The sequence below is a fragment of the Eptesicus fuscus genome, chromosome 7 (assembly GCF_027574615.1).
Source record: "Eptesicus fuscus isolate TK198812 chromosome 7, DD_ASM_mEF_20220401, whole genome shotgun sequence".
In the NCBI taxonomy this organism is placed as follows: domain Eukaryota; kingdom Metazoa; phylum Chordata; class Mammalia; order Chiroptera; family Vespertilionidae; genus Eptesicus; species Eptesicus fuscus.
Window position 1 is genome coordinate 32,684,260 of NC_072479.1, and position 24,630 is coordinate 32,708,889.

General features: G+C 38.8%; 1 protein-coding gene across 1 annotated transcript in view; it reads left to right on the plus strand.

The window, feature by feature from the left end:
• LIN7A (lin-7 homolog A, crumbs cell polarity complex component) overlaps positions 1-24,630 on the plus strand; it is a 143,530-nt gene that overhangs the window by 93,529 nt on the left and 25,371 nt on the right. The window contains exons 3-4 of the mRNA XM_008143811.3: positions 5,482-5,553; positions 8,135-8,344. Of these exons, the coding sequence (XP_008142033.1) occupies positions 5,482-5,553; positions 8,135-8,344 (282 nt within the window). The remainder of the gene's footprint in view (positions 1-5,481; positions 5,554-8,134; positions 8,345-24,630) is intronic.

Here is a 24,630-nt window from a genome sequence, read left to right on the forward strand (position 1 = left end):
TGTCACTGAACACAAGAAATGCTTCCACTTCAAGTCCATGCCCCTTTTCTGGAAGGAATGTCAGTCGCCATATTGATTTTACCAGTAATATCATCAAATGTCTGCTTTAATGACCGAACCCTTTTTTGTAAATCATTTCAGCCTAGTAGAGATCTATTGTCCTTGGCTTCTTTATACCCATCAATATTTTTCTTGTCCATTTTTTCTTGTCTGGCATGTTGTCATCAAAGTTGATGGCCATATAAAGAGATGTAGACAAAGACATTACTCTGGAAATTTTACCTTCTTCGATTTTTACAAGATTGATTTGATCCTTGATGGTCTTACTGTAGCAGATTTGATTTGTAACCAGTGTGCCATTTAATTTTTTTTTCCTCACAAATAATTGTTGGTTCTAGACATTAAATTTTATATCCTAAATTATTTAGTTTACAGGAATTCTAACACTGCACTTTTGAAGAGAATGTTTCCATAGTCACAAAAGCACATGGAAACTATATATGATAGCTATAGCTTTTAAATATATAAACATTTTTTATGGCTGCTGTTTTCCCAAAGTGGAAGAAAAACTCAAGGCAGAAATTAGGTGTTTGGGGAATATATTTTTCTTAGTAGATGAACCAATTTTCAATTGATCTGGATTTCTACAAAACTTCCTAAAATAAGCAGACCATGTATTCAGTGATGTAAGCTCTATTTCTATTTTATTCCAGTCATATCAAATGCAATACTTTACTTCAGAGCACTCGATTTTTGCATAACTGGTTTTCACTCCACTAAGTGCAATGAAATTTAGAGCCAAAAATTTATTTTAGATACCCTTCTTGTACTAAAACCTGCTTTCAGAAAACTTGTCATTTTTTTTTGTTATCCTATATAATAAAGAGGTAATATGCAAATTGACCCTCATGCCCTCACCCAAGATGGCTGCCCCCAGGTGGTCAAAGTTGGCCACCACAAGATGGCTGGCAGGGAAGGGCAGTTAGGGTCAACCAGGCTTGCAGGGGAGGGCAATTGGGGGTGACCAGGACGGCAGGGGAGGGCAGTTGGGGGCAACCAGGCTGGCAAGGGAGGGCAGTTGGGGGCAACCAGGCCAGAAAGGGAGGGCAGTTAGGGGCAACCAGGCTGGCAGAGGAGGGCAGTTGGGGGTGACTGGGCTGGCAGGGGAGGGCAGTTGGAGGCAACTGGGCCAGCAGGGGAGGGCAGTTGGGGGAGATTGGGCTGGCAGGGGAGCAGTTAGGCATCAATCAGGCTGGTGGGGGAGTAGTTAGGGGGTGATAAGGCTAGCAGGCAGGTGAGCAGTTGGGAGCTAGCCGTCCCGGATTGTGAGAGGGATGACCAGCTGACAGGTATCAGGCCTAAACCAGCAGTCGGGCATCCCCCAAAGGGGACCCAGATTGGAGAGGGTGCAGGCTGGGCTGAGGGACCACCCCTCTGCCCCAGTGCATGAGTTTCATGATAAAAAACGTAGTGGTATAATATTGTGAATGATGTTGTCCAAACATTCAGGTTGACTAATTATAAAAAAATGAGGGGCGACTAAATCTTTACGTTTGTTATGAAAATATTTAAATTTTTAAAGTTAAATACTACATCAAGTGACTTTTTTTTTGCTCTTCCCCAAGTTTCCAAATCTGAAAAACAATAAACCCATTAGAAATTATAGATAAGTATAGACATAAGTATCAGTCTTACTATTTATATTGTTTTTTTATTAGCAAAAAGTACATTCTTGTTTGCTTTTTTAAAAATATATTTATTGATTTCAGAGAGGAGATGAGAGGGAGAGAGAAATAGAAACACAAATGATGAGAGAATCATTGGTCAGCTGCCTCCTGCATGCCCCCTACTGGGAATCAAACCTGCAACCTGGGTATGTGCCTTGACCAGGAATCAAACTGTGACCTCCTGGTTCATAGGTCCATGCTCAACCACTGAGCCAAGCCAGCTGGGCCTTGCTTGCTTTAAAAAAAAAAAAAAAAAAAAAAATATATATATATATATATATATATATATATATATATATATAGATACAGAGAGAGAGAGAGAGAGAGAGAGAGAGAGAGAGAAACATCAATTTTGTTGTTCCACTTATTTATGCATTTATTGGTTGAGTCTTGTATGCTTCCTCACCGGGCATTGAACCCATAACTCTGGTTCATGGAGACAACACTGCAACAAACTGAACCACCTTGCCAGGGCTTGCTTGCTTTTTCATAGGAGCTACCCACTTAGTAAGCCTTAATGAACACAACAATATGGTAGGACTTGGGCTATATCATTTTCCCATTTGGACTTTGTTTTTTAATAATTTTCTCTAATAATTTTGATAATTTCTTTTTTTTTCTCCCTTGAGGTAACTTGATCTAATGTCATTTTCATTTTTAATAATGTTGTTGAAAAGTTTGTTTATTTATTTATTTATTTACTTACTTATTTTTGCCAGTCATGGATATAGAGGGGTTTATTTAATCTTAATTGTAATCCTATTGACATTTTAGCAGCCAGCCTATTCATAATGAAGTAGCACAAAATCTCTGGAGCATCCTATATTTGAAAGACATATTACTAACCATTTAAGTATATCTGTTGCTTTGCACATTTACAAACTTTGAACATTGAGGGCTAATGTCATCATTTTGTTATATTAAAACTTTCTTAAATATATGTAGGTGCTTTGTGTTTCAAAGCTCTTATTTTCAGTTTACAAAATTATGATGAAATTTATGAATATTTTCATTTTTAAAAAGTCAAGCTTATTGAATATCATTAACATGGAGTAATATTTCTCCTTTTCAGCATATAGTTCTAAAAGTATTAATAATCACCTACTATCATGTATCCATCACCATTATCCATTGTATTAATTAATATACTTGCATTTGATTATTCATTCACAGTTGAAAGCTATATGAGTTGTTTCCAGTTTGTGGCAATGATAAATAAAGCTACTATAAGTGTTTACATCTCATTTTTTAATGAACATACACTTTTATTTTTTTGTTAATTAATCGCCCGAGGATATATATTTTTTTTCATTGCTATTCAGAGAGTGGAAAAGAGGGAAGGAGGGGAATAGGGACAGAAGAGAGAGAGAGAAACATAATGTGAGAGAGACCCATTGATTGGTTGCCTCCTGCATGCCCCCCATCCAGAGCTAAGGTTGGAACCTACAACCCAGGTACATGCCCTTGACCGGGAATCGAACTTTCGGGCCGACACTCTAATGGCATGACCATGGCTAATGAACATACATTTATATTTATATTGGATAAGTAGCTAGAAGTAGATAACTGAATCCTATAGTAAGTGCAGATTTAACTTTGTAGAAAACTGTTACCTTGTTTTCTCAAGTAGCTGTGCCATTTTCCATTCCAATCAGCAATATTTGAGAGATCTAGTTGTTCAACATTCTTGTACTTATTAAGTATTGTCAGTATTTTTTTAAACTAGACATTCTAATAAGTGTGTAGATGTACCTAATTATGGTTTTAATTTCAATTTTTCCCTAGTGACTATGTTGAGTATCTTTTCATATTAGTCACCCATATATCTTCCTTGATGACATGCCTGTTCAAACACATTACCCAATTTTTAATTAGGTTGTTTTCTTATTACTGACTTTGGAGAGTTCTTTATGTGTTCTGGATGTGAGACCTTTATCAGCTATACGTTTTGCAATTATTTTCTCCGAGTCAATTTGTCTTTTCATTTTCTTAACAGTGTTTTTCAAAGAGTTAGTCTCTCCCCCCCCTCTTATTAAACTACAATTTTAGTCTATCCTTTTTCAGTTTCTAAGCCCTCAGGTTAACAATTTGCACCAATTCCTAATGAGCAAATTATAATATAAGTTTTGGAATCTGATGGGGATAGAAGATAACCAACTTTAAAGACAGCATGCTTCTATATATGATTTATTTAAATACTATAACAATCAGGAATTCTCTTGGCTGAAAGTAGCAAAAAGTCAAACTTTAGTGGCTTAAACATATAGGACTATTTTTCCTGGTTGCAATTTGCGAGAAAGGCAGCTGCTTGCCATGATTCATTATATCCATACTTAGGACAAGAAGTAGAGAAGGGAAAAGAACAGAACTTGTACCAAGAGAGCAAAACTTTCCCAGAAGTCTCTCAGCTACTTTCAGTTGAATTCTCATTGGACAGAACTGGGTCATATGTTCAGCAGAGCAGGTTGGGTTAGGAGGGCCTACCTAGCGTCTTCCTCACACAGCAATTTCTTTTTTATTTCTTTAATATATTTTTATTTATTTCAGAGAGAAAGGGAGAGGGAGAGAGAGATAGAAACATCAATGATGAGAGAGAACCATTAATCTGCTGCCTCCTGCATGCCCCCTACTGGGGACTGAGCCTGCAACCTGGGCATGTGACCTGATCAGTAATCGAACCAGTGACCTCTTGGTTCATGGGTTAATGCTCAACGACTGAGCCACACAAGCCAGCCGATCAATTCTTATGAAGTGTGGATGAACTTCATGTCCTAGGACAGTGGTCGGCAAACTCATTAGTCAACAGAGCCAAATATCAACAGTACAACGATTGAAATTTCTTTTGAGAGTCGAAAACTGACTTCTGTGCATAGGCCACGAAGTTTCAATTGCACTATACGTGCGCGCCCGCACTTGGTATTTTGTGGCAGAGCCACACTCAAGGGGCCAAAGAGCCACATGTGGCTCGTGAGCCGCGGTTTGCTGACCACTGTCCTAGGAGATTTCTTCCCAAAAGATCAGGGCCAAATAATGTAGAAAACATTAAATAATAATAATAATTACCCCAATTTTATGAATGTAAGGCTTAAATGTAGATCTATTAGTCAGCATAACCTTTATGCTTTCTTCAACATCATTCTGCTCCCATTCTTACTATTTCATCTAAAAATAAATGGTAACTTGAGCCCATAGTTGGTATGTTGCTCTGTATTACTAGTTTTAAGGACCTCTTACTTTACTTGTCTTCGTTCTGAATATATTTTTGTCTATGAATTCTGAGTGTGTCAAGAACAGTAACATACCTACCAATGTGCAAAGAAAAGATAGTTATCCTGGTTTTGTGGAATATTGATTTGGAAAACTATTTTGAAACTGTTACATAGATTCAAGAAGCACATTTTTATTACATATTTTACAGATAGAGCTATATATAATGGTAAACTATCTTTACCAACAAACTAATTTTTATAATATATAGAAGAAAAATAAATATGAGTTTCTATATTTGATAAACATGCATAGCCAAATTTAAAACCTATGAGTAAAAGTGATTGCCTCCTCTGCCCCAAACTCCATCCTCTACCCCCTAACCCCCCCCCCCAAAAAAAAAAATAGGAGGGATTTTTGTTCAGACCTATTTCACTTTGTGATAGGGAACTTCTGTATTGCAATGAAAATGTACCATATTGTCTGCAATGAAAGAATTAATATTCTTAGTGTTCTTACACATTCTTTTTTTATGTGAACATTTTAGGTGTATCAATATATGCATGAAACGATAACTGTTAATGGCTGTCCCGAATTCCGTGCCAGGGCCACAGCAAAGGTAAGGCTTGAGTAACTTTAAAAATATACTTAACCCCAGTGATCTAGTAATTGATTGTGCGCGTGTGTGTTTCAGGTATTCTCGTGTGTACACTGTAAGAGAATTTAGACATCAGTGGCAGCCCAGAGTCTAGAACCAGTACTACTTCCCAGGTAAAAATCCTAATGGAAAATTGAACGTTTCTGCTGCTTCTGTAGCTTAAGAAAGGAGAATGATTTCATTAAACTCACTAAATGTCCATTTGGCACAAGCAAATCTACTCACTCGTTGTATGAAATACATTCCTCTGATCCAAAAGAACCTGTTCCCTGTTCAGTGCAAGAAGATTTATTTGAACAAGTTTAAAGATCTGACTTAAGTTAATCATTGAGAGAACTCACCTGATACCCAACGGTGTAGGATTCGTCATGTACTCAGCTGGGCAGTGGGTAGCTGAAAGAAGGTGATGCTGACCTAAAGGGAAGGCCTGTCACCTTTTGTGGTAGTGACCACATTTGCTCTGTAAAAACTTAAATCCAGATATTGCAGAGGCCCTACTAATGGAAAAGTTACAGCAATAGGATCAGGAAATTATCTGGAAAATAGACCATTAGGAAATGATAGTTAAAAACTAAAATCGCTAATGCAGTTCTTAGTTTCAAATACAGAAATATTATAATGCATACACACTTGCTTTTTAAAAGCTTTTCTGTGTTTAATAGTGTAGAAGAAGTAAGAACTAGTGAAAATAATTAGAATTTTTCATTTAAATTTTTTTTGTGTTACATCACCTCTTATTTGATTTCCTTCCTATAACTGAACACAATAGATTTGTCAGAGTGTTTTGTTTTTTTTAACCCAAACAAAAAGAGGATACTATTATCATTACATCATGCTTTGCTTGTACTGAAGTGGAACACACACAGAAAAAATGATCCCTCCATGGTTTAATTAAGGGGAAAGTGAATTATGTAATGTTTTACCATTCTCATTTCTTATTCATGTAGAACAGCAGGATAGCAGCATAATGTTGCAATAGCCAATATTTTCTGGTTGTTTCTGGGCTGTCTGCATTGCATCCATGTCAGCCATTAAATCTATGCATGACGACAAGGTTTGCATGAGCAAATGCATGAAGCTGTAAACAAGCCATTATTTCCATATCATTCACTCTCTTTCACTAAATGCAGACAGTAGCATAATGCTGAATTGATGTGATAATGCTGTGTGTGGAAAAGAATGTACAGTAGTTGCAAATCAATATTTTTATAGTGTTGAGTGAATCACTTTATAGTAGGCATCGAATCAACTATGCTTAAGAAAGGTTAATGGAGGTGGAAAATAAGCAGGCAGAGAATCCTTTCTTGATAGAAACTACATCATTGCTCTAATTTTATTTCCATGAAGGGTTGGAACTAATGGTAAGTTGTTTCCTTCAACTTATTTTTAAAAATTAATAGTAATGAATTTTAAAATACGATAATATCCATATTAAATGATATTTTGTACAGCTAGGTATAAAATAATAGACTTTTCATTGTGCCTACATTGCTACAGTAGTTGAAATATTAATGTAAAATGTCAGGGGAGAAAACCTGTGCCAGAGAAGAGGACCTCTCAAAATAATCCTATATAATAAAAGGCTAATATGCACATCAACTGAATGGCAGAACGACCAGTTGCTATGACATGCACTGACCACCAGGGGGCAGACGCTCAATGCAAGAGCTGCCCCTGGTGGTCAGTGCACTCCCACAGGGGGAGCGCTGCTCAGTCAGAAGCCAGACTTGAGGCCGGTGAGAGGCGGTGGCGGGAGCCTCTCCCGCCTCTGTGGCAGTACTAAGAATGTCCGACTGACAGCTTAGGCCCTCCCCGCCGAGGGCTCCTGGACTGCGAGAGGGCATAGGCTGGGCTGAGGGACCCCACCCCCAAGTGCACGAATTTCATGCACTGGGCCTCTCGTATGAAATATTGATGTGAAATAATAATCTGTTTGAATCTATTATTTCATTATAGCTTTTATTTTCTTTTAGATATCCCCACAAAAACACCAAATTTGCTAAGGCAGTGGTCTGCCAATAGCAAAATTATAGATATATTTACCAGCTTTATACATGTAAGTGCTCCTCAGTGTGTTGAATAAATATTTATGAAGATTTGTGTGCAAGCACCAGGTTAGACTATGTGTCATACAAAGAAGTAGAAGCCACAAACTCTGCCCTTCAGGTGCCCATAGTCACCATACATACATAATAATTATAGTATATGTACCATATGTAGGTAGCATATGGACCAATCCTATTTGGAGTGCAAGAATAGGAGGAATTCCATATGAGGTGATTGGGAAAGATATTTCTGTACAAGGTAAATTATTATCATTATGGATAATGTCTAGAAAGCTGGAAATAGCTGAACTTGGCTTTACCAAGGGAAAGGAATCATAAATGACATCTAAATGAAGAACGCCCCTCCATTTTGTGCTCTTTCCTTCACAGGAAAAATGCTATGAAAATATGAGGAGTTGCCTGACCTCCCCACTGCAAAGTATAGGATTAGCCTTCCTTCCTTCCTTCTACTACCAAATTACCATCTTGTCTTTCAGGCAACAGTTGCAGCTTTTGCTGCTAGTGAAGGCCACTCCCACCCTCGGGTAGTCGAACTGCCAAAGACTGATGAAGGCCTTGGTTTTAACGTGATGGGAGGAAAGGAGCAAAATTCCCCCATTTATATCTCTCGCATCATTCCTGGAGGGGTGGCCGAAAGACATGGAGGCCTCAAAAGAGGAGACCAGCTGCTATCAGTGAATGGAGTGGTATGTTCATAACATAATCAGAAGTTTTCTCCTTAAGCACATTCTCTCTCCCCTTACCCTCCCCTCCCCGCCCCCGCCCTGCTGTTAATGGAATCATTGTTGAAATCCTGGAACAAATCATAATTTTGTGTCCAAACAGCTTTCTAAGCATTGATGGATATTAAACTAGCAAAAACAGTGATTTTACAGTTTTTAAACATATTTTGTTTACCTTTTTTTTAAAATAAATCTTTATTGTTCAGATTATTACAGTTGTTCCTCTTTTTTCCCCATAGCTCTCCTCCACCCCGTTTCCACCCCACCCTCTGCCCTTACTCCCCACCACCGCCTGCCACTATCTTCATCCATAGGTGTATGATTTTTGTCCAGTCTCTTTCTGCAACCCCCCCACCCCTTTACCCCCGAGAATTGTCAGTCCATTCCCTTTCTATGCCCCTGATTCTATTATATTCACCAGTTTATTCTGTTCATCAGATTTTTTATTCACTTGATTTTTAGATTCACTTGTTGATAGATATGTATTTGTTGTCACTTTGTTGTTCATAATTTTTATCTTTACCTTTTTCTTCTTAAAGAATACCCTTCAGCATTTCATATAATACTGGTTTGGCAGTGATCAACTCCTTTAGCTTTTTCTTATCTATGAAGCTCTTTATCTGACCTTCAATTCTGAATGATAGCTTTGCTGGGTAGAGTAATTTTGGTTGTAGGTTCTTGCTATTCATCACTTTGAATATTTCTTGCCACTCCCTTCTGGCCTGCATTGTTTCTGTTGAGAAATCAGCTGACAATCGTATGTGTACTCCCTTGTAGGTAACTAACTGTTTTTCTCTTGCTGCTTTTAATATTCTCTCTTTGTCTATTGCCCTTGGCATTTTCATCATGATGTGTCTTGGTGTGCTCCTTTTTGGATTCCTTTTGTTTGGGGTTCTCTGTGCTTCCTGGACTTGTAAGTCTATTTCTTATACCAGGTAGGGGAAGTTTTCGGTCATTATTTCTTCAAATAAGTTTTCAATATATTGCTCTCTCTCTTCTTCTGGCACCCCATAATTCAGATGTTGGTACGCTTGAAGTTGTTCCAGAGGCTCCTTCCACTATCTTCATATTTTTGGATTCTTTTTTTCTTTTTGCTTTTCTGGTTGGGTGTTTTTTGCTTCTTTGTATTTCAAATCTTTCACTTGATTCTTGGCAACTTCTAGTCCGCTGTTGGATCTCTGTACATTATTCTTTATTTCAGTCAGTGTATGCTTAACTTCTAGTTGATCCTTTTTCATATCCTTGAGGTTCACTAAATTTCTCAGAGGTTTCTAGAAGATTCTTTTTTTAAAAAATATATATTTTATTGACTTTTTTACAGAGAGGAAGGGAGAGGGATAGAGAGTTAGAAACATCGATAAGAGAGAAACTTCGATCAGCTGCCTCCTGCACAACCCCCACTGGGAATGTGTCCACAACCAAGGTACATGCCCTTGACTTGAATTGAAACTGGGACCTTTCAGTCCACAGGCCGACGCTCTATCCACTGAGCCAAACTGGTTTCGGCTAGAAAATTCTTGAGTAACCTTATAAGCATGTTTTTGAACTCTATATCCAGTAGTTTCCTTTCCTCCATATCTGTCATTTGAGACCTGTTTCTTTGTCTCCACATTTTGGCGGCTTCCCTGTGTTGATAGAGTGGCTTTGTGTGCTAGGTGTCCTATAGGGCCCATTGGCTCAACCTCCCCAGTTACCTGAGGTGGACACTCTTGGTGCACTCTTTTGTGGGCTGTGTGCACAGTCTTGTTGTAGTTAAGCCTGGATTGTTGTTGGTATCACTGGGAGGAATTGACCTCTAGGCCAATTGGCTGTGAGGATCAGCTGTGTCTATGATGGGAGAACTTCTATGCTGGAGATACCCTTATGGGGCTAGGCTTGCTTCATTGGGGCTTTGGCGCTCACTGAGTCTGCCCCCTGAGTGTGTCTCTTATAGATCTGAAGAGTTGTAATCTGGATGGTCTCACTCTGACCACTGGGTACACTGACTTTTGGATCTCCAAGGAGGTGCTAATTTATCCTCTGCCTGAGGCCACCCAGCAGGAGCTACAGAAAGATCTGCAGATTCCTCCTCTTTGTTTGGGGTTTGGAGGTGCCCAGATGAGGCCCAGCTGTGAAGCAATGCAAGCTGCTGTGAAGCCTTGGGCCTTCTTTTGGAAGCTCTGGGGCTCTCTGATCCAGCTGCAGTTTGTTAGGTAATTTTAGATTGCAAAGGACCAGGCCATTCATATGCAAAAGCCTCTGCGCACAGCTTGGGTGAGGTTGTAAATTAGGTGGGATGGGGTTTCAGGGAATCACCAGGGTGGAGCAAACAGCAATGGCTGAGCGTCAGCCCTGCCTGGAAGAGGTCCCGTGTGTCTGTGTCTCATGGCACTGTGCAGGAACAATGATCACTGCAAGCACCTCTAAGAGAAAGCCGCCCTGGAGTTTCGCCCAATGCCAGACAGTCCAGTTTCTCCCCATATGAGTCTGGGTACCCAGAGTTTCGCCTGGAACTGGAGTTCAGAGCAGTCGGAGATTGTGTCTCCCTCTCGATTGAAAAAGAGAACAGCATACTCAGTTGCCAGCCCCTTTCCCCGCTCATGCCTCCATACCTCTGCACTTCACTTCCACACCTCTGCACCTCCTCTGAGTCTCAGTGTGCTTTTCTCTTTCCTTCTAGTTGTAGAATTTCCCCTCAGCCAGCCTTCCCATGGTTCTGGATGATATCCATTTTGTCTTTTAGTTGTAGTTTTGAAGTGGTTGTGCAAGGCAGCAAGTTCAGGTGTTTACCTATGCTGCCATCTTGGTTTCTTCTGATTTTACAGTTTTTATGTCTCATTTCATCTTGTCCAGATGTGATATATATGAACTACTTGGAAAATCATCCCAACTCGTAGAATTTCTCCCATATATACTTTAATTGAATTAATGGTTAGAAGAACATAATAATTTCCAGGTACTCTTTATTCAATTTATTATAAGCAAATACATTTAAAAAATAAAACTCTTTACCCTAAATTTTTTATTTTAATTAAAGAGGAAGGATAATTTTCATATACATAATAATATATACAGAAAAAGGTAATGCACAGGTAATTCTTTAAGCCAAGTATGCAACAATAGTATAATAAAAATACACCAGCCTCTGAATATTTGATTATATTATCTATTATTTTATATATTTATTTATTTATTTTCACATGAAATTAGAGTAAACTAAAGTAAGTAACATTTTAAAGTAAAAGCAGGAACATACTTTTTTTATAATAACCTCATATTCTTTGGATGCCTTTACTTCCACATGTAATAATGAGTTGCCAAAGAAATAGCTTACTCTAAAATGAGTGATTTTATCCCCATAACTTCTACCTACTTCAAAAATAAATAAACTAAAAGTACACATTTTAGAAGCATAAATAGGAATATGTCAATGATTACTTTTCTATTAATCTAAGATCTTTTTCTTAAGAATTTAAGATTTTAATAAATAAAATCAATTTGTGTGCTTTTTTGTGGACACATGATTTCTGCTTAGACTATCTAAAATAAAATTCATTTTAAAATGTAATATTTTATTGGTAACTGTGGAGGAAATTGTTCTGTATTTATATCTTGTGTTTTATTTCTTTTTTATTTTTAGCCTGACTATTAGTTTTATAGAACCCAAAACCATTCAACTCTGCTGGTCTCTGATGTGCTTCAAAATCATCAACCCATGAATATTTTATATCATTTCAGCATTTGAATTCTAAAATTATCATTTCATTTACTTTTCTCTATGTAACAATGCTTTGAGATGAGTTTTTTATTGACTTTTAGATAACTGTGACTTTTTCAAAACCTGTTTCAACTGATAATTTCAGAGTCAAATTCCAATAGACTACTCGAGAGCTTGGTCATGTAATTATGTCACAAAGTAATTAATCTATGCCTCAGTGTATGAGTTTATAATTTCTCTGAGTATACTGGGTAGATAAAAAGAAAGTATGGGTTTTAAAACATGAAAAGTACAAAAAGGAACCAAAAATATATTAATAGTAATTGTAATTATATAAAGCAACAATAAATACATATGAAATCACTTTAATAGGTAGTTGACCTCTAACTATCAGTCAAGGTGAGCTAAAAAGTCTTTATTTAACCCATACACTTGCAGGGGACAAATCTGTAGGCTTTTAATAATTACTCATCCATTCCTGGCAATGACCAGGTGGGAGTCTTTAAGTGGTAGTGGTGGGTGAGGGGGTAAGAGGAATGAAATCAGGCACATAAGACTCTGCCACCCAATATCTATATGATTATGGATTAATGTCCCCTAAACTTGAATTTCCTAATATGGATAAGGAAAGTAGTGACTCGAAGGGTGCTGATGAAGATTAAAATAAGACAAAATGTCCATTGAGAAGTGTCCAGTGATCATTTGGTCGCACACATCTTTGATAGATAAGGGTGGTTACCAACACAGGTTGAAGAACGTTAGCAATCCTCCTATTATCATACTAATGCTAATTATGTTAAAAGTAAGCCTTAAACCAACTTTTGCTAAATTTCAGGCATATTTTAGCAAACATTTATTAGCAAAAAAAAAAAAAAAAAAGCCTAATAGATTCATGCAACCTCTTCAATAAGTTTGGTGAAATCATAGGAAGGTTTATGCCACTAATTTTGCCAATGAGAATGCACTTCCGCCATATTTTTGCTAATAAGCAAAACATTATTTGTTCATTGAAATAGGTATAACAAATGCTTTTATAGTAGCCAACCTCTAAAGTGTTTGCCTTTCTGATATAATGCCATCTGACCACCTTGGATTGGTTAAAAAACACTTCTAAATTTGGTGTTTAAGATATTGCACATCCATATAATCAAGCCATATATTATAAATGATCTATTTTAAAATATTTAAAAATAACTTATATACATTTTAACAGTGTCTAATATTTATCAGATGTTCATCAAGAGCTAGTTTTCCTTCTGTCAATGAGAAACTGCACGGCACAGTGGGCTTCCCATAGTCACACAAAGAGTGGTTAATCCAAGGCAAAGTTCCATATAGCATGCTTGATAATGAGTCACTAATTTCGCCAATGAGAATGCACTTCTGCCATATTTTTGCTAATAACACCAATCCAGAATTCTTTTTAATATAAATAATTCCAGTCAAACAGAAATATTTAATTAAAAAAATTTACTCTGTATTGAAAGGGCCAAAAAAGAAAAAGAGAGAAAATATTAGCAAATGATCAAGTTATTACTATTTACACTTAAAATAAAGAACCATTTGGGGAAATTAATATGGAACATTTTCAGAACATGCCATTCTAAACTGAGAGCACATTCTGGAACAGCATGATTGGTAGGGCTGACAACCGCTCAGGACTCTAGGGGAAATTTCCTAATGCCCTACTTAGAAAGTAAAGAAATTATTCCACAGATCTTTAAACATCTGAAAAGATAAAGCATCTTAGAAGTCAAAAAGAAGGAAACTCATACCAGCTCAGCTTTCATTAGAAGAATTTTTTTTTTACTATCCCTGAGCTCCAAAAGAAATTTCCTATGAGATTTTTACTAATAAGACATTGAATCATCTAATGCATTTTTATAGAAAGTACAGAGGCCTTTTGTGTATGGCTGCTGCTAAAGTCAACTCTCAGTAAAAACTTAGAGCTGAATTCTCAATAAAAATTTAACATTAACAGGAAGTGAAAATGTTACAGATAGAATTTATAGCTATTTAATGATCTCCTGTTCACCCTTTTATGCCCAAGTGTTTCATCAGCAATTTTGAGAAAAGCCTAAAGGGTTTTTTATAAAGGCAACAGCTGAGGTGGAGCCAGTAGATACATTTAGTGATAGAGTCCAGATATAAAAAATCTCAATAGCATGGCACAATAGGCCTAATTGACTAAGAATCTACATGAAGTCCTGCTCCTTCACCCAGAAAACTAGCTATCTATGTGCAGAATTAAGGAGAAATGGCTAAACATCATAACCTGGAAAAAAAGACAAAATGCCTGGGGGATTTCCATTGATTTCAAGAAAAATATGAGGCAAGTTGGGAAAAACAAACATATTAATGTAATTGTAGGGACCATGACTACAAATATTGTGCACAGATATGGGATATTAATCCAGCTCTTGAACATGCTGTTCAGCTCATAGCTCATTGTGCTACCCAATCCTGGTTCCATCCTTATGAAGAACAACTAGAGGCCTAGTGCACAAAATTCATGCACGGGGGGAGGGGTGTGTGTCCCTCAGCCCAGCCTGCACCCTCTCCATTCTGAGACCCCTTGAGGGATGTCCGACTGCCTGTTTAGGCCCGATCCAGGTAGGATCGGGCCTAAACAGGCTGTCGGACATCCCTCTCACAATCCAGGACTGCTGGCTCCCAACTGCTTGCCTGCCTGCCCCTAACCACTTCTGCATGCCAGCCTGATCACCCTCTAACCACTCCCCTGCAGGCCTGGTCACCCCTAACTGTCCTCCCCTGCAGGCCTGGTCCCCCCCAACTGCTCTACCCTTAAGGCCTGGGTTCCCCCAACTGTCTTTCCCTGCAGGCCCGGTCATCCCCAACTTCCCTCCTCTGCCTGCCTGGTCACCCCTACCTGCCCTCCCCTGCAGGCTTGATCGCCCACAACTGCCTTCCCTTGCAGACCTGGTCCCTCCCAATTGCTCTCCCCTGCTGGCCATCTTTTGGTGGCCATCTTGTGTCCACATGGGGGCAGCCATCTTGTGTGTTGGAGTGATGGTCAATTTGCATATTACTCTTTTATTAGATAGGATAAGCTAGTTCAGAAATGGGCAGTCCTGCATACAATGAACAAGTTAAAGAAGGACTTGAGCTGTTTAGGATAGAGAAGAAAACATTAAGGGGATGATGGCTGTCTTCAGTCTTACCGCACTGTGTGAGGCACCAGATGGCAGAGCCAAGACCAGTAGATAAGTCACAAGGAAGGCAGATTTCAGCTTATTAGAACAGCTTTTAAACACTTAGAGCTCTATAAATAGAGAAAGACTGAATCATGAAATAGTATGTATCACTCATTTGATGTTTTAATCAGAGATTAGATGACCACTGGCAAGAATATTTCAAAATTTCTGCACTGTATAGAGCTAGAACAGTTGGCCCAAAGTCCATTCTAACCCCGTGACTCTGATTCTGTGTCTTCAGATGAGATTTTGTCAATACTGCCATGTATTCCTACACATACATACACATACACACATCTCCTTATACAGGTAAGCAGGCTCCACTTAGTCTCTACGCACACAACTGAGACATTTTATTTACTTAGTACTTTAAAGGGAGAAAGCCTAAAAGAATCAACCTGCATATGATATCCTACTGGCACTGAGGGGAAAAGGGCAGGTGGGTAGCAGGAAGCAAAGGACAAAAAGATAAAATAAAATCACAAGAACTTTAAAAATATGTCATAGAGAAAGGAGGCCTTCATTAGCATCTGAAATCCAAGCATAGATTTAGAGCATCATTGGTAGGAAAATTGCATTTAAATTCACCCAGCTCTGTAGTTAATCCTAAATAAAGCCATCGATACAGTGTATGCACAGTGCTAATTGATTTTTAAGCATAACAGATGAATGAGCAAAAATTTAGGGATGGAACAGAATAAATTGTTTTCCTGGAATCTTGCCTTTTTCCATTTTATAAATATCTATGCCAAGTTAAGAGTGAGTACTCACAGCTCAAATTATTTATGCAGGAAGACTGTCAGGTGTGGAATGAGGATGGAAAAAAACCCAACAAGTTAAACTCTGGATTTGAGTGCTATGAAGCTACAGCACATCAAGAGGAAATGTGTATTAAAATCTTATTTCTCTGTTATCTAAACAAAGAGAAAACACAAATAAAAAGATTTTTAAATTGCTCTGAAATACTGTAAGATTTCTGTGAAAATATAAGCTCCATTTTAAAATGCCTGCCCCATTGACAGCAGTAATTTTTTTGTTCATTGCCTTGTCTTTAGTCTTAGAACAGTCCCTGAAATGTAGTGGAAGCACCATATGCATTTTTTAAAAAAACTCAAGGCACCACTGTAAGCACTTTACATAATGAATTTATGATTTCCCCATAAATATCTTTTGCAGTAGGTGCTATTATTAGCTCTCTCATTTTACAGATGAGGAAACTGAGGAAGAGAGAGACCAAGTAACTTGTCCAAGATGACACAGCTTCTGAATGACAGCTGGAAATTCTAACCCAGACAGTCTGGCCTTATTCATAATAATTGAAGGGTAAATGAGTATCTTAGTCATTGCTCAATTAGTATTTTCATATATGGTATAGAAAAGATCAAGGTGTCTTCATCTTTATGGGTTTACATCAGAGCATTTTTTGGTGGGGAGAGGGTCTATTGTTTTTCTCGAATTCTCATAAGAGCCTATGACCTTTAAAAAATTGAGAACTAGTGTTAAAAATAGTCACATGTTGAGAAAAGGAGATTGCTTGGATTCAAATGGCTTAGAATAAGGAGAGGGCATGATGATTTGAACTGTCCCATGCCTGCCTAACTCATCACTCCACTTTGTGCCAGGAACCAGAGTATGGCCTGAACAGCCGGTGTAGCCCTGATGCACACTCACTCTCCAGGTCCACTTGACTTAGAGGGGAGCTCAGGCAGACATAAAGACGGGGAGGCAGAGCCTCAGCCTTGGGCTGCCCCCGAGGCCTGGGTTGAGCCTTCCCACCTCAATTCTAGGCTAAGGCCTCAAGTAAAGCAATTCTCCTCACATTCTCTCTCTGCCTAGGAGTCATTTCCAGATTCTTTACCTTTTTTGGCATCTGAGTGGGAGATTTTGGGGTTATAATTAAATAGAAGTGAAGACTGGAATTTCAGGTAAATGTTGAACATTTTTGTTCATTGAATGGCATCATGTGATACTCCATTCACAATTGTGAAGGAGCCAAGAAAAGTACAATTAGGTTGTTTTATTTCATTCACCTTTGGAATGACACAAACAAGACAGCGTAATCCAGTATATTTTGCAACACGAAGCAGGTCGCATTGAGTCTCCTTCATTCTGAGTTGGCTCATGACAAGAGTCCTTTTCATTTAGAAAGTGGAACAGGGAGGTATTGTGCTATCCTAAAAGAACAAGTAACAAGAGCTCACCAGCCAAAAGTGCTACATTCTCACCCTGTGATTTCAGCAGCAGGAATGAGCACAGGTATATTACTTCTCAGATTAGCTCTCAGACACTGTTAGACCAACTTGAGCTTTGAGCAATACCCTGAGATTGTGCTGATAAAATTGATTGAAAATGTATCAGTGGAAGAACACACTCACATCTAGCCAGTGTAAAAGCACAAATCTCTAGATGCTAGAGAGCCTTCCCACACATGGGGTCAGACTGACCTAAATCTCCGTTTAGACTGCTGATAGTAGATATTTGACTACTCAATTTAGTTGCTGGTGCAGTCTTTTTCATAGTTATTGCCATCATTTTCTTACCATTTGTTGTTTGTGTTTTCCTCATGTTGTGCTATTTTCACAATGTTTTTTTGTTCATTCAACAATTATTTGTAGAGCAATTATTATGTGATAGCTGCTGAGCTAAGCCCTGGGTATAGATGGTAAACAAAACAGAAAAGGTTACAACCCTCTTGGAACTTTCTTACCTGGTAGAAGGTAAGAAAATGATGATGGTAATAATAAATATATGCATATAAGTGTATATGTAACTAGTGATATATCCACCCTGTGTCCCACCCTAAAGGAAATTCCCCCAGTGACTCAGTTCAGTTCTACATTGGTCAAATAATGGGGTTTTTACTCCTCATGTGTATTAAGTTTCTTATGACTGTTGTGACAAATTACCACAAACTGGGCTTAAACAATGAAAAATGTTCTCTCTCAGCTCTGGAGGCCAGAGGTCAGAAATCAGCTAGAGTGACCCAAACCCAAGGTGAAAGGGACTGTGCTCCCTCCAAAGGCTCTAGAGGAGACTCCCTTTCTCGCTTCTTCCAGCCTCCGGTGGCTGCCTGCACTCCTTGACTTGCAGCTGCCTCACTCAGATCTCTGCTTCCATGGGAACATTACCTTCTCGTCTGTGTGAAATGTTCCTCTACTTCCCTCTCGTGGGCACCCTTGTGCTTGCATTTAGGGCCCACCAAGATAATGCAGAATAATATCCTCAAAAGCCTTAACTTAATCACATCTGCAAAGACCCTTTTTCCATATAAGGCAACAATTCCAGTTCCAGGGAATAAGATTTGATGTCTTTGAGGGCCATTATCCAGCCTTCTACAATTTGTTTAGATCCTAAATCCAGAGGGCGTACAAGTGTCCAGGACAAGGTATGGGACCAGTTGTCCACAGATCCTGGGCACATTGGTTTTCCACTATAAGGATAGCATGTGCTGAGTATTTCCACCTACTCCAGGTTCTGACAGTGCAAGTTCCTTCTTCCCTCCCACTTTGGGTACTGTTATCTTTTACAGTCAATGAAGCTCCTTAGCCTCATTGTCTTCCTTCCTCCAGTCCCAACCCTGTCTAGTCTTTGGATGGTGAAAAAATGAAAACATTTCTTTCTACCTTACAGCTAAAGACTTTCAACTAATTTTGAGTCTTTTTTTTTTTTTTTTTTTTTTTTAGCTCCAGATGTGGGCTGAAGGAAGCAATGGGGGAGGGGAAATACACATAGAATACAAATTTATACTTCAGGATGTAACACTGTCTTATAATTAAACTAGAGGCCCGGTGCATGAAATTTGTGCACAGAGGTGTGTGTCCCTCAGCCCAGCCTGCACCCTCTCCAATCTGGGACCCCTCGAGGGCAGTTGGACATCCCTCTCACAATAGCCCCTAACCGCTTCTGCCTGATCACCCCCTAACCACTCCCCTGCCAGCCTGATTGATGCCTAACTGCTCCCCTGCCAGCCTGTTTGTCCCTAACTGCCCTCCCCTGCAGGCCTGGTCACCCCAACTGCCTTCCTTTGCAGGCTTGGTCCCTCCCAACTGCCCTCCCCTTGTGGTGGCCATCTTGTGGTGGCCATCTTGTGTCCACATGGGGACAGCCATCTATGACCACATGGGGGCAGCCATCTTGTGTGTTGGAGTGATGGTCAATTTGCATATAACTCTTTTATTAGATAGGATAGAGGCCTGGTGCATGGGTGGGGGCCGGCTGGTTTGACCTGAAGGGTGTCCTGGATTAGGGTTGGGGTTCCCTTGGGGCATGGGGCAGCCTGGGTAAGGGGTCTGTGGTGGTTTGCAGGCCGGCCATGCCCCCCGGTGACCCAAGTGGAGGCCCTGGGTTCTGGGATTTATTTATCTTCTATAATTGAAACTTTGTAGCCTTGAGTGGAAGCCTGGGCCAGCCAGGGTGTGCAGAAAGCTTTGCTTCCTCCATCGCCAGGGGAAACCCAAGCCTCCTGTTCGCTCCATGGCCACAACCATCTTGGTTGGGTTAATTTGCATACTCATCCTGATTGGCTGGTGGGTGTGACCTGTGGGTGTAGTGGAGTAATGGTTAATTTGCATGTTACTCTTTTATTAGATAGGATGCTATGACAAGTGTTAAAGGGGAAGAGGGGGAAGAAAATAAGGTGTCATGTAAGAGAATAAGAGGCACTACCATTAACAATGTTAGGTATGGCCTTTTTGAGAGGTGACATTTAACCTGATGCTGGGGGCAAGGAAGCGTCAGTCATTATCAGAAGAAAGAGCTTGTTAGAAGGTCCCCAGGTAAGAAAGTTCATGACTTGCCTTGTAGGAGTGGCTGAATGAAGAACAGAGTGATGGGACATGGAGAGTCAGATAAGATAGCTGAAGAGTTGGTTGGGAGCCAGATGAGGCACAGTCATACAGGTGCTACAAAAATGTCTATTTCCTTTTAAATACAAAAGGAATCTTAATGTTGTCCAACTCTTAAATCTAGTGATACATTAAGGATTTTTAATATTTTTATGACTGTTCATTAAGAAATGAAAAAATGTTCTTCTCTATTTCAGTAATTATTATTTCCATATTGAAGTTTTTTATATACTCTAAACCAGTGATGGTGAACCTATGACATGTGTGTCAGCACTGACACGCATAGCTATTCCTGACACACGGCCGCTGAGGCGGCTGCATGCCGAGGATGAAACATTTGCTGCTCCTGAGGATGAAACATTTGCGACTAGAGTCTTGGAGTTAGTTTTTTCCTCAAAGTGACACACTACCCGAGTTATGCTCAGTTTTTTGGCGAAGTTTGACACACTAAGCTCAAAAGGTTGCCCATCACTGCTCTAAACCATATCACTAAGTCCTGACATCTAATAACTTCAAGAGCCATTTTGTCTTTCTATTGATACGTTCAATAGACATTAGAAAACTTTTACTTTATTGTCAATTGATATTTTCAACATTTCAAGTAAAACATTGCATTTCGAGTTCTTCTAGTTTCTGAGGAATTTAAGATATTCTAACCATAATATGATCAGTTACTTTTTGAGACTCATTTCATTGTCCATAAAGCAGAAATAACAATACCTTTCTCAAAGTGCTGCTCTGCAGATTAATTGAGAGAAAGTATGTGAAAGTATCTGCCACTATGGTGGGTACTATTTAAAAATACAATATCTGTTCATTATTATTAACTATTTATTACTATTATTAACTGTTAATATAAATTCCTTTCCTCTAAGGCAGATAATACCCTCCTCCTATCTTATAATTTCACCTGCATATAGACTTCTATTCTCAGCTCAGACTAAGTCATTCCCTCTGCTCTCTGTTTAACTTCAGGAGACAGTAAAAGTCCCCCATTGAATATTCTAATTCAGAGGCAGTTGAATCCCACTTATTAGAAGGTATTGACAGGTCCTTGGATTTTTTTGGCATCTGTACATCTGCAAAACTGATGTAACGACACCTTTTCTATCTATTTTTCCGAACAGGATAAAAGAGAGAATTAATAAATGTAACACTGGCAAAAATAAGACCTTATCTTTCCACAAAACACACTCCTGTATATTATTATTAAACAGCTTGTTTTTTTTTTAATCACACTCCTAGACAGATCTTTCCATATTTCCTATTGTGACAAAGTCTCCATGTACAAAAGCAGAAAACGTAAGCACTGCAGTAATCATCCTTTTAATATTAGCTGATAAATATGTGATTCATCTCAGGAGAAGACAGTGTTTGCCTTTAAATTCTGTGCTAGGTCAAGTTCTGGCATCATTCGTGCTTTGTGGAACTTACCAAACCCAATTACCAGTTACTGTTTTAACCATTGGTGGAGAAGCCAGTTTCTATTGCCCAAAAGCTATGCTTGATGATTCATTTGATGCCTAAGTTGATTGAGAAGGAACATTCTTCTAACTTATTCAGCATAGGTCTGTAGACTGCAGGCACCCACCTAAAGCAGAGCTAGAATGTTGTTAATTTGCCACGGCTGCATAAGTATACCTCATGAGATGCAAACCAAATTAAACCTGAGTGCATACAGTTATTTATAACGGATTTCGATCTCATCGTCTTCTTGATTTTTCTCAAAGAAAAAAAGACTGATACAAAGGGAACTCAAATAATATGTCATAAATTAAGTGTGCTTCCTGGGAGGTTCATGTGAGATGCCCAAACTCTAACTCAGCTGTAAGGAGCTGCACCTCACATTTGGGAAATGCAGTGATAGAGTGTTGACAGTTGTGGTGCAGAACCTCACCTTTCTTATAAGTACCGCGCGCTAACCGATTGCACCACTGGAGCTCCAGAACCTCACCTTTCTTAGTTCAGCCAAAGGGCATGGCCAGTTTTAAGAAGTTGTATAGTACTGATACAAGCTAATATATCAATTTAAGAATATATATATATATATATATTTATATATATATACATTATATATATACATTATATATAAATATATATATATATTCAAAAAGATTCAAATGAATAAAAACATCTTATTTAAAATAATAAAATCTAAATCAAAGTTTAAAAAAGAAAAATAAGTTGCTTGGTATGTCATTTTGAACCACAGGCCTTCCCTTCTTGGTTTGCTCTGTTTTCTCATAGACACAGAGTTATTAGTTGGTAATTTTTATCACTGTCGACTTTACTCTAAAATGTAAATTATATTCCAGCCCTTCGGTGGCACCTAAACTCTTCTCAAAAGAAGTCATATTTCTATTCATAGGTGTGTGACTATTATCACTAACTGTATAAATATAGGATAGCTTAAGCTTTAAGAATGTAACTTTCAATACAAACCCAGGCAGAGACTTTACCTCCAGGAGTTAAAGTATGCATATGTTGTCATTATTTTTTTGAATTTAAATCACTGCAAGGCTGGTATGCACCAGATTTGATCTCCTAGCACTTGCCTAGCCTGGTTCATCTCCCAGTACCAGAATCTCAGCTCAGCTTTTTCATTCTGAGCTCATTGCCACATATGCACTAGTCATTATATATTCAGAAATATAGTAAAATGTGATATTAGAAAAGTTGAGGATCCTAGACTGTCTCTGAGCTTCTACCTCTGAGAGCCAAGGAAGCATGATGTTGCACTGGATTTGGTTTTGCAAAGGGCTCTCCTTGAAGTAGGAGTGATAAATTTGACTACTGTGTGTCGAAAAGGAGATTATACAAAAGAGTGGAGATGACCAAGTGGAAATTGTGTCCATCTCAACAGGAAATGCCGCCTTGCAGTTCCAGCCAGTTATTGCCATTTGGGAAAGCCAACAGTGTTGGCAGATAATTCAGAATTAAAAACAAACAAACAAAAAAAACACACAAAAACTTATTGGTTTTGTAGAGGATATGTAGGATCTTATAGGTTAAATAGTAGTCATCCAGGGAAATGTCAGAGTGAGTGGGTTGGTGCAAAAATACTGCAGGCAATGTGGACAACATATGCACTAACATATAAGAAACAGCATGCTGTGTAACTGATGAGTAAGGCAAGGCATGGTGGTATTGGGGTTGGAGGGATGGACAAGGTCTCCTAAGCTATGAGAAGGAGCCTGGACTTGCCAGTTGAAGGTGATAGGAAGTGGCAAACAGAGCATGGTTTTGTTCTGGAGAGTGCCAGCTTGCGGGAGTGTAGAAGTGGAGGAAATCTGAAGGTGGCGAGACCAACTAGGATTCTCTTAGGAGTTTTGGAGGGATGTGGTGAAAGTCTTAACTGGAAGAAGAGGAATTGGGATGGAGAGAAAGGAAGAGATTTGAAAACCATTTTGGAGGTAATGGTGTTATAACCAAGACTTCATGATTGATTGGATGTGAGATAAAGGAAAGGGAACTACCAAGGCAGTCCCAAGTTCCTGGTGTGGAGCCCATCTCCTGTTGATACAGGAGGAAAGAAAGTTCAGGTGAGAAGGTGAGGCGCTTCATATTCCGCAGTTTGTGGTGTCTGTGGGTCATCCAGGTGAAAGTGTACAAAATATAACAATTTCATTTCATTTTAGATAGGGGCTTAGGTTTGAATTTAGTTTTATGGGTGTTAATTTAAAATGAATTAACTGAGTTCTAGCAAACTGACAGCTCTTGAAAGTAGAAAACTTAAGAAAAAAACTACTATGTAAACTTCTCACTAAACTATTAATTTGTCTTAATCAGAGTTTCTCAACCTTGGAACAGTTAATATTTGAACTGGATAATTCTTTCTTGAGGAGGCTGTTCTGTGCGTTGTAGGCTGTTCTGTGCGTTGTTCTGTGTGTTGTAGTATATTTGGCCAAGTAACACTCCTCACTCCAGTGGTGACCATCAAAAATGTCTCCAGATATTGTCAACTGTCCTCCAAGGGGCAAAAATCATACCTGTTTGAGACCCATCATCTTAAACTAAATGAGTCCAGTTTCATGGAGACTGATACAAACCAAGCAGGAGTTGTACTTTTAAAATCTGAATTGCATATATTGTACATTACATGGTGTGTGTGAATAGAATGGATTTACCAAATCAGCATGTAGGGAACTCCACAGGTGGACCATTCTGGAAAAGACTTCATCCAAGGCTTGTCCATGAATTGAGGGCTGTGTGGAGAAGAGCGCTGCAGTTGACCTTAATTACCAGGGATGACAAAGGCGAAGAGATTGCCAGCTCACCAGCACTGAATGTTTCTCTGCAGGCAAAGAGTGTTTTAAGAATTTCACCTTACAGGCGTTAATCAGACTGCCAAAAAGTAATTAACAGTGTGCCATGTGCCTGGCACTGAGAAAGGGACAGTTTAAATGAAGAACAGTTCATTAAAGGGGCTTAGTTTTAGCTAATTCCCCTAGAAATGTCAAGTTAAGTTTTTCATAAACAGAGGTGGCTGCATTA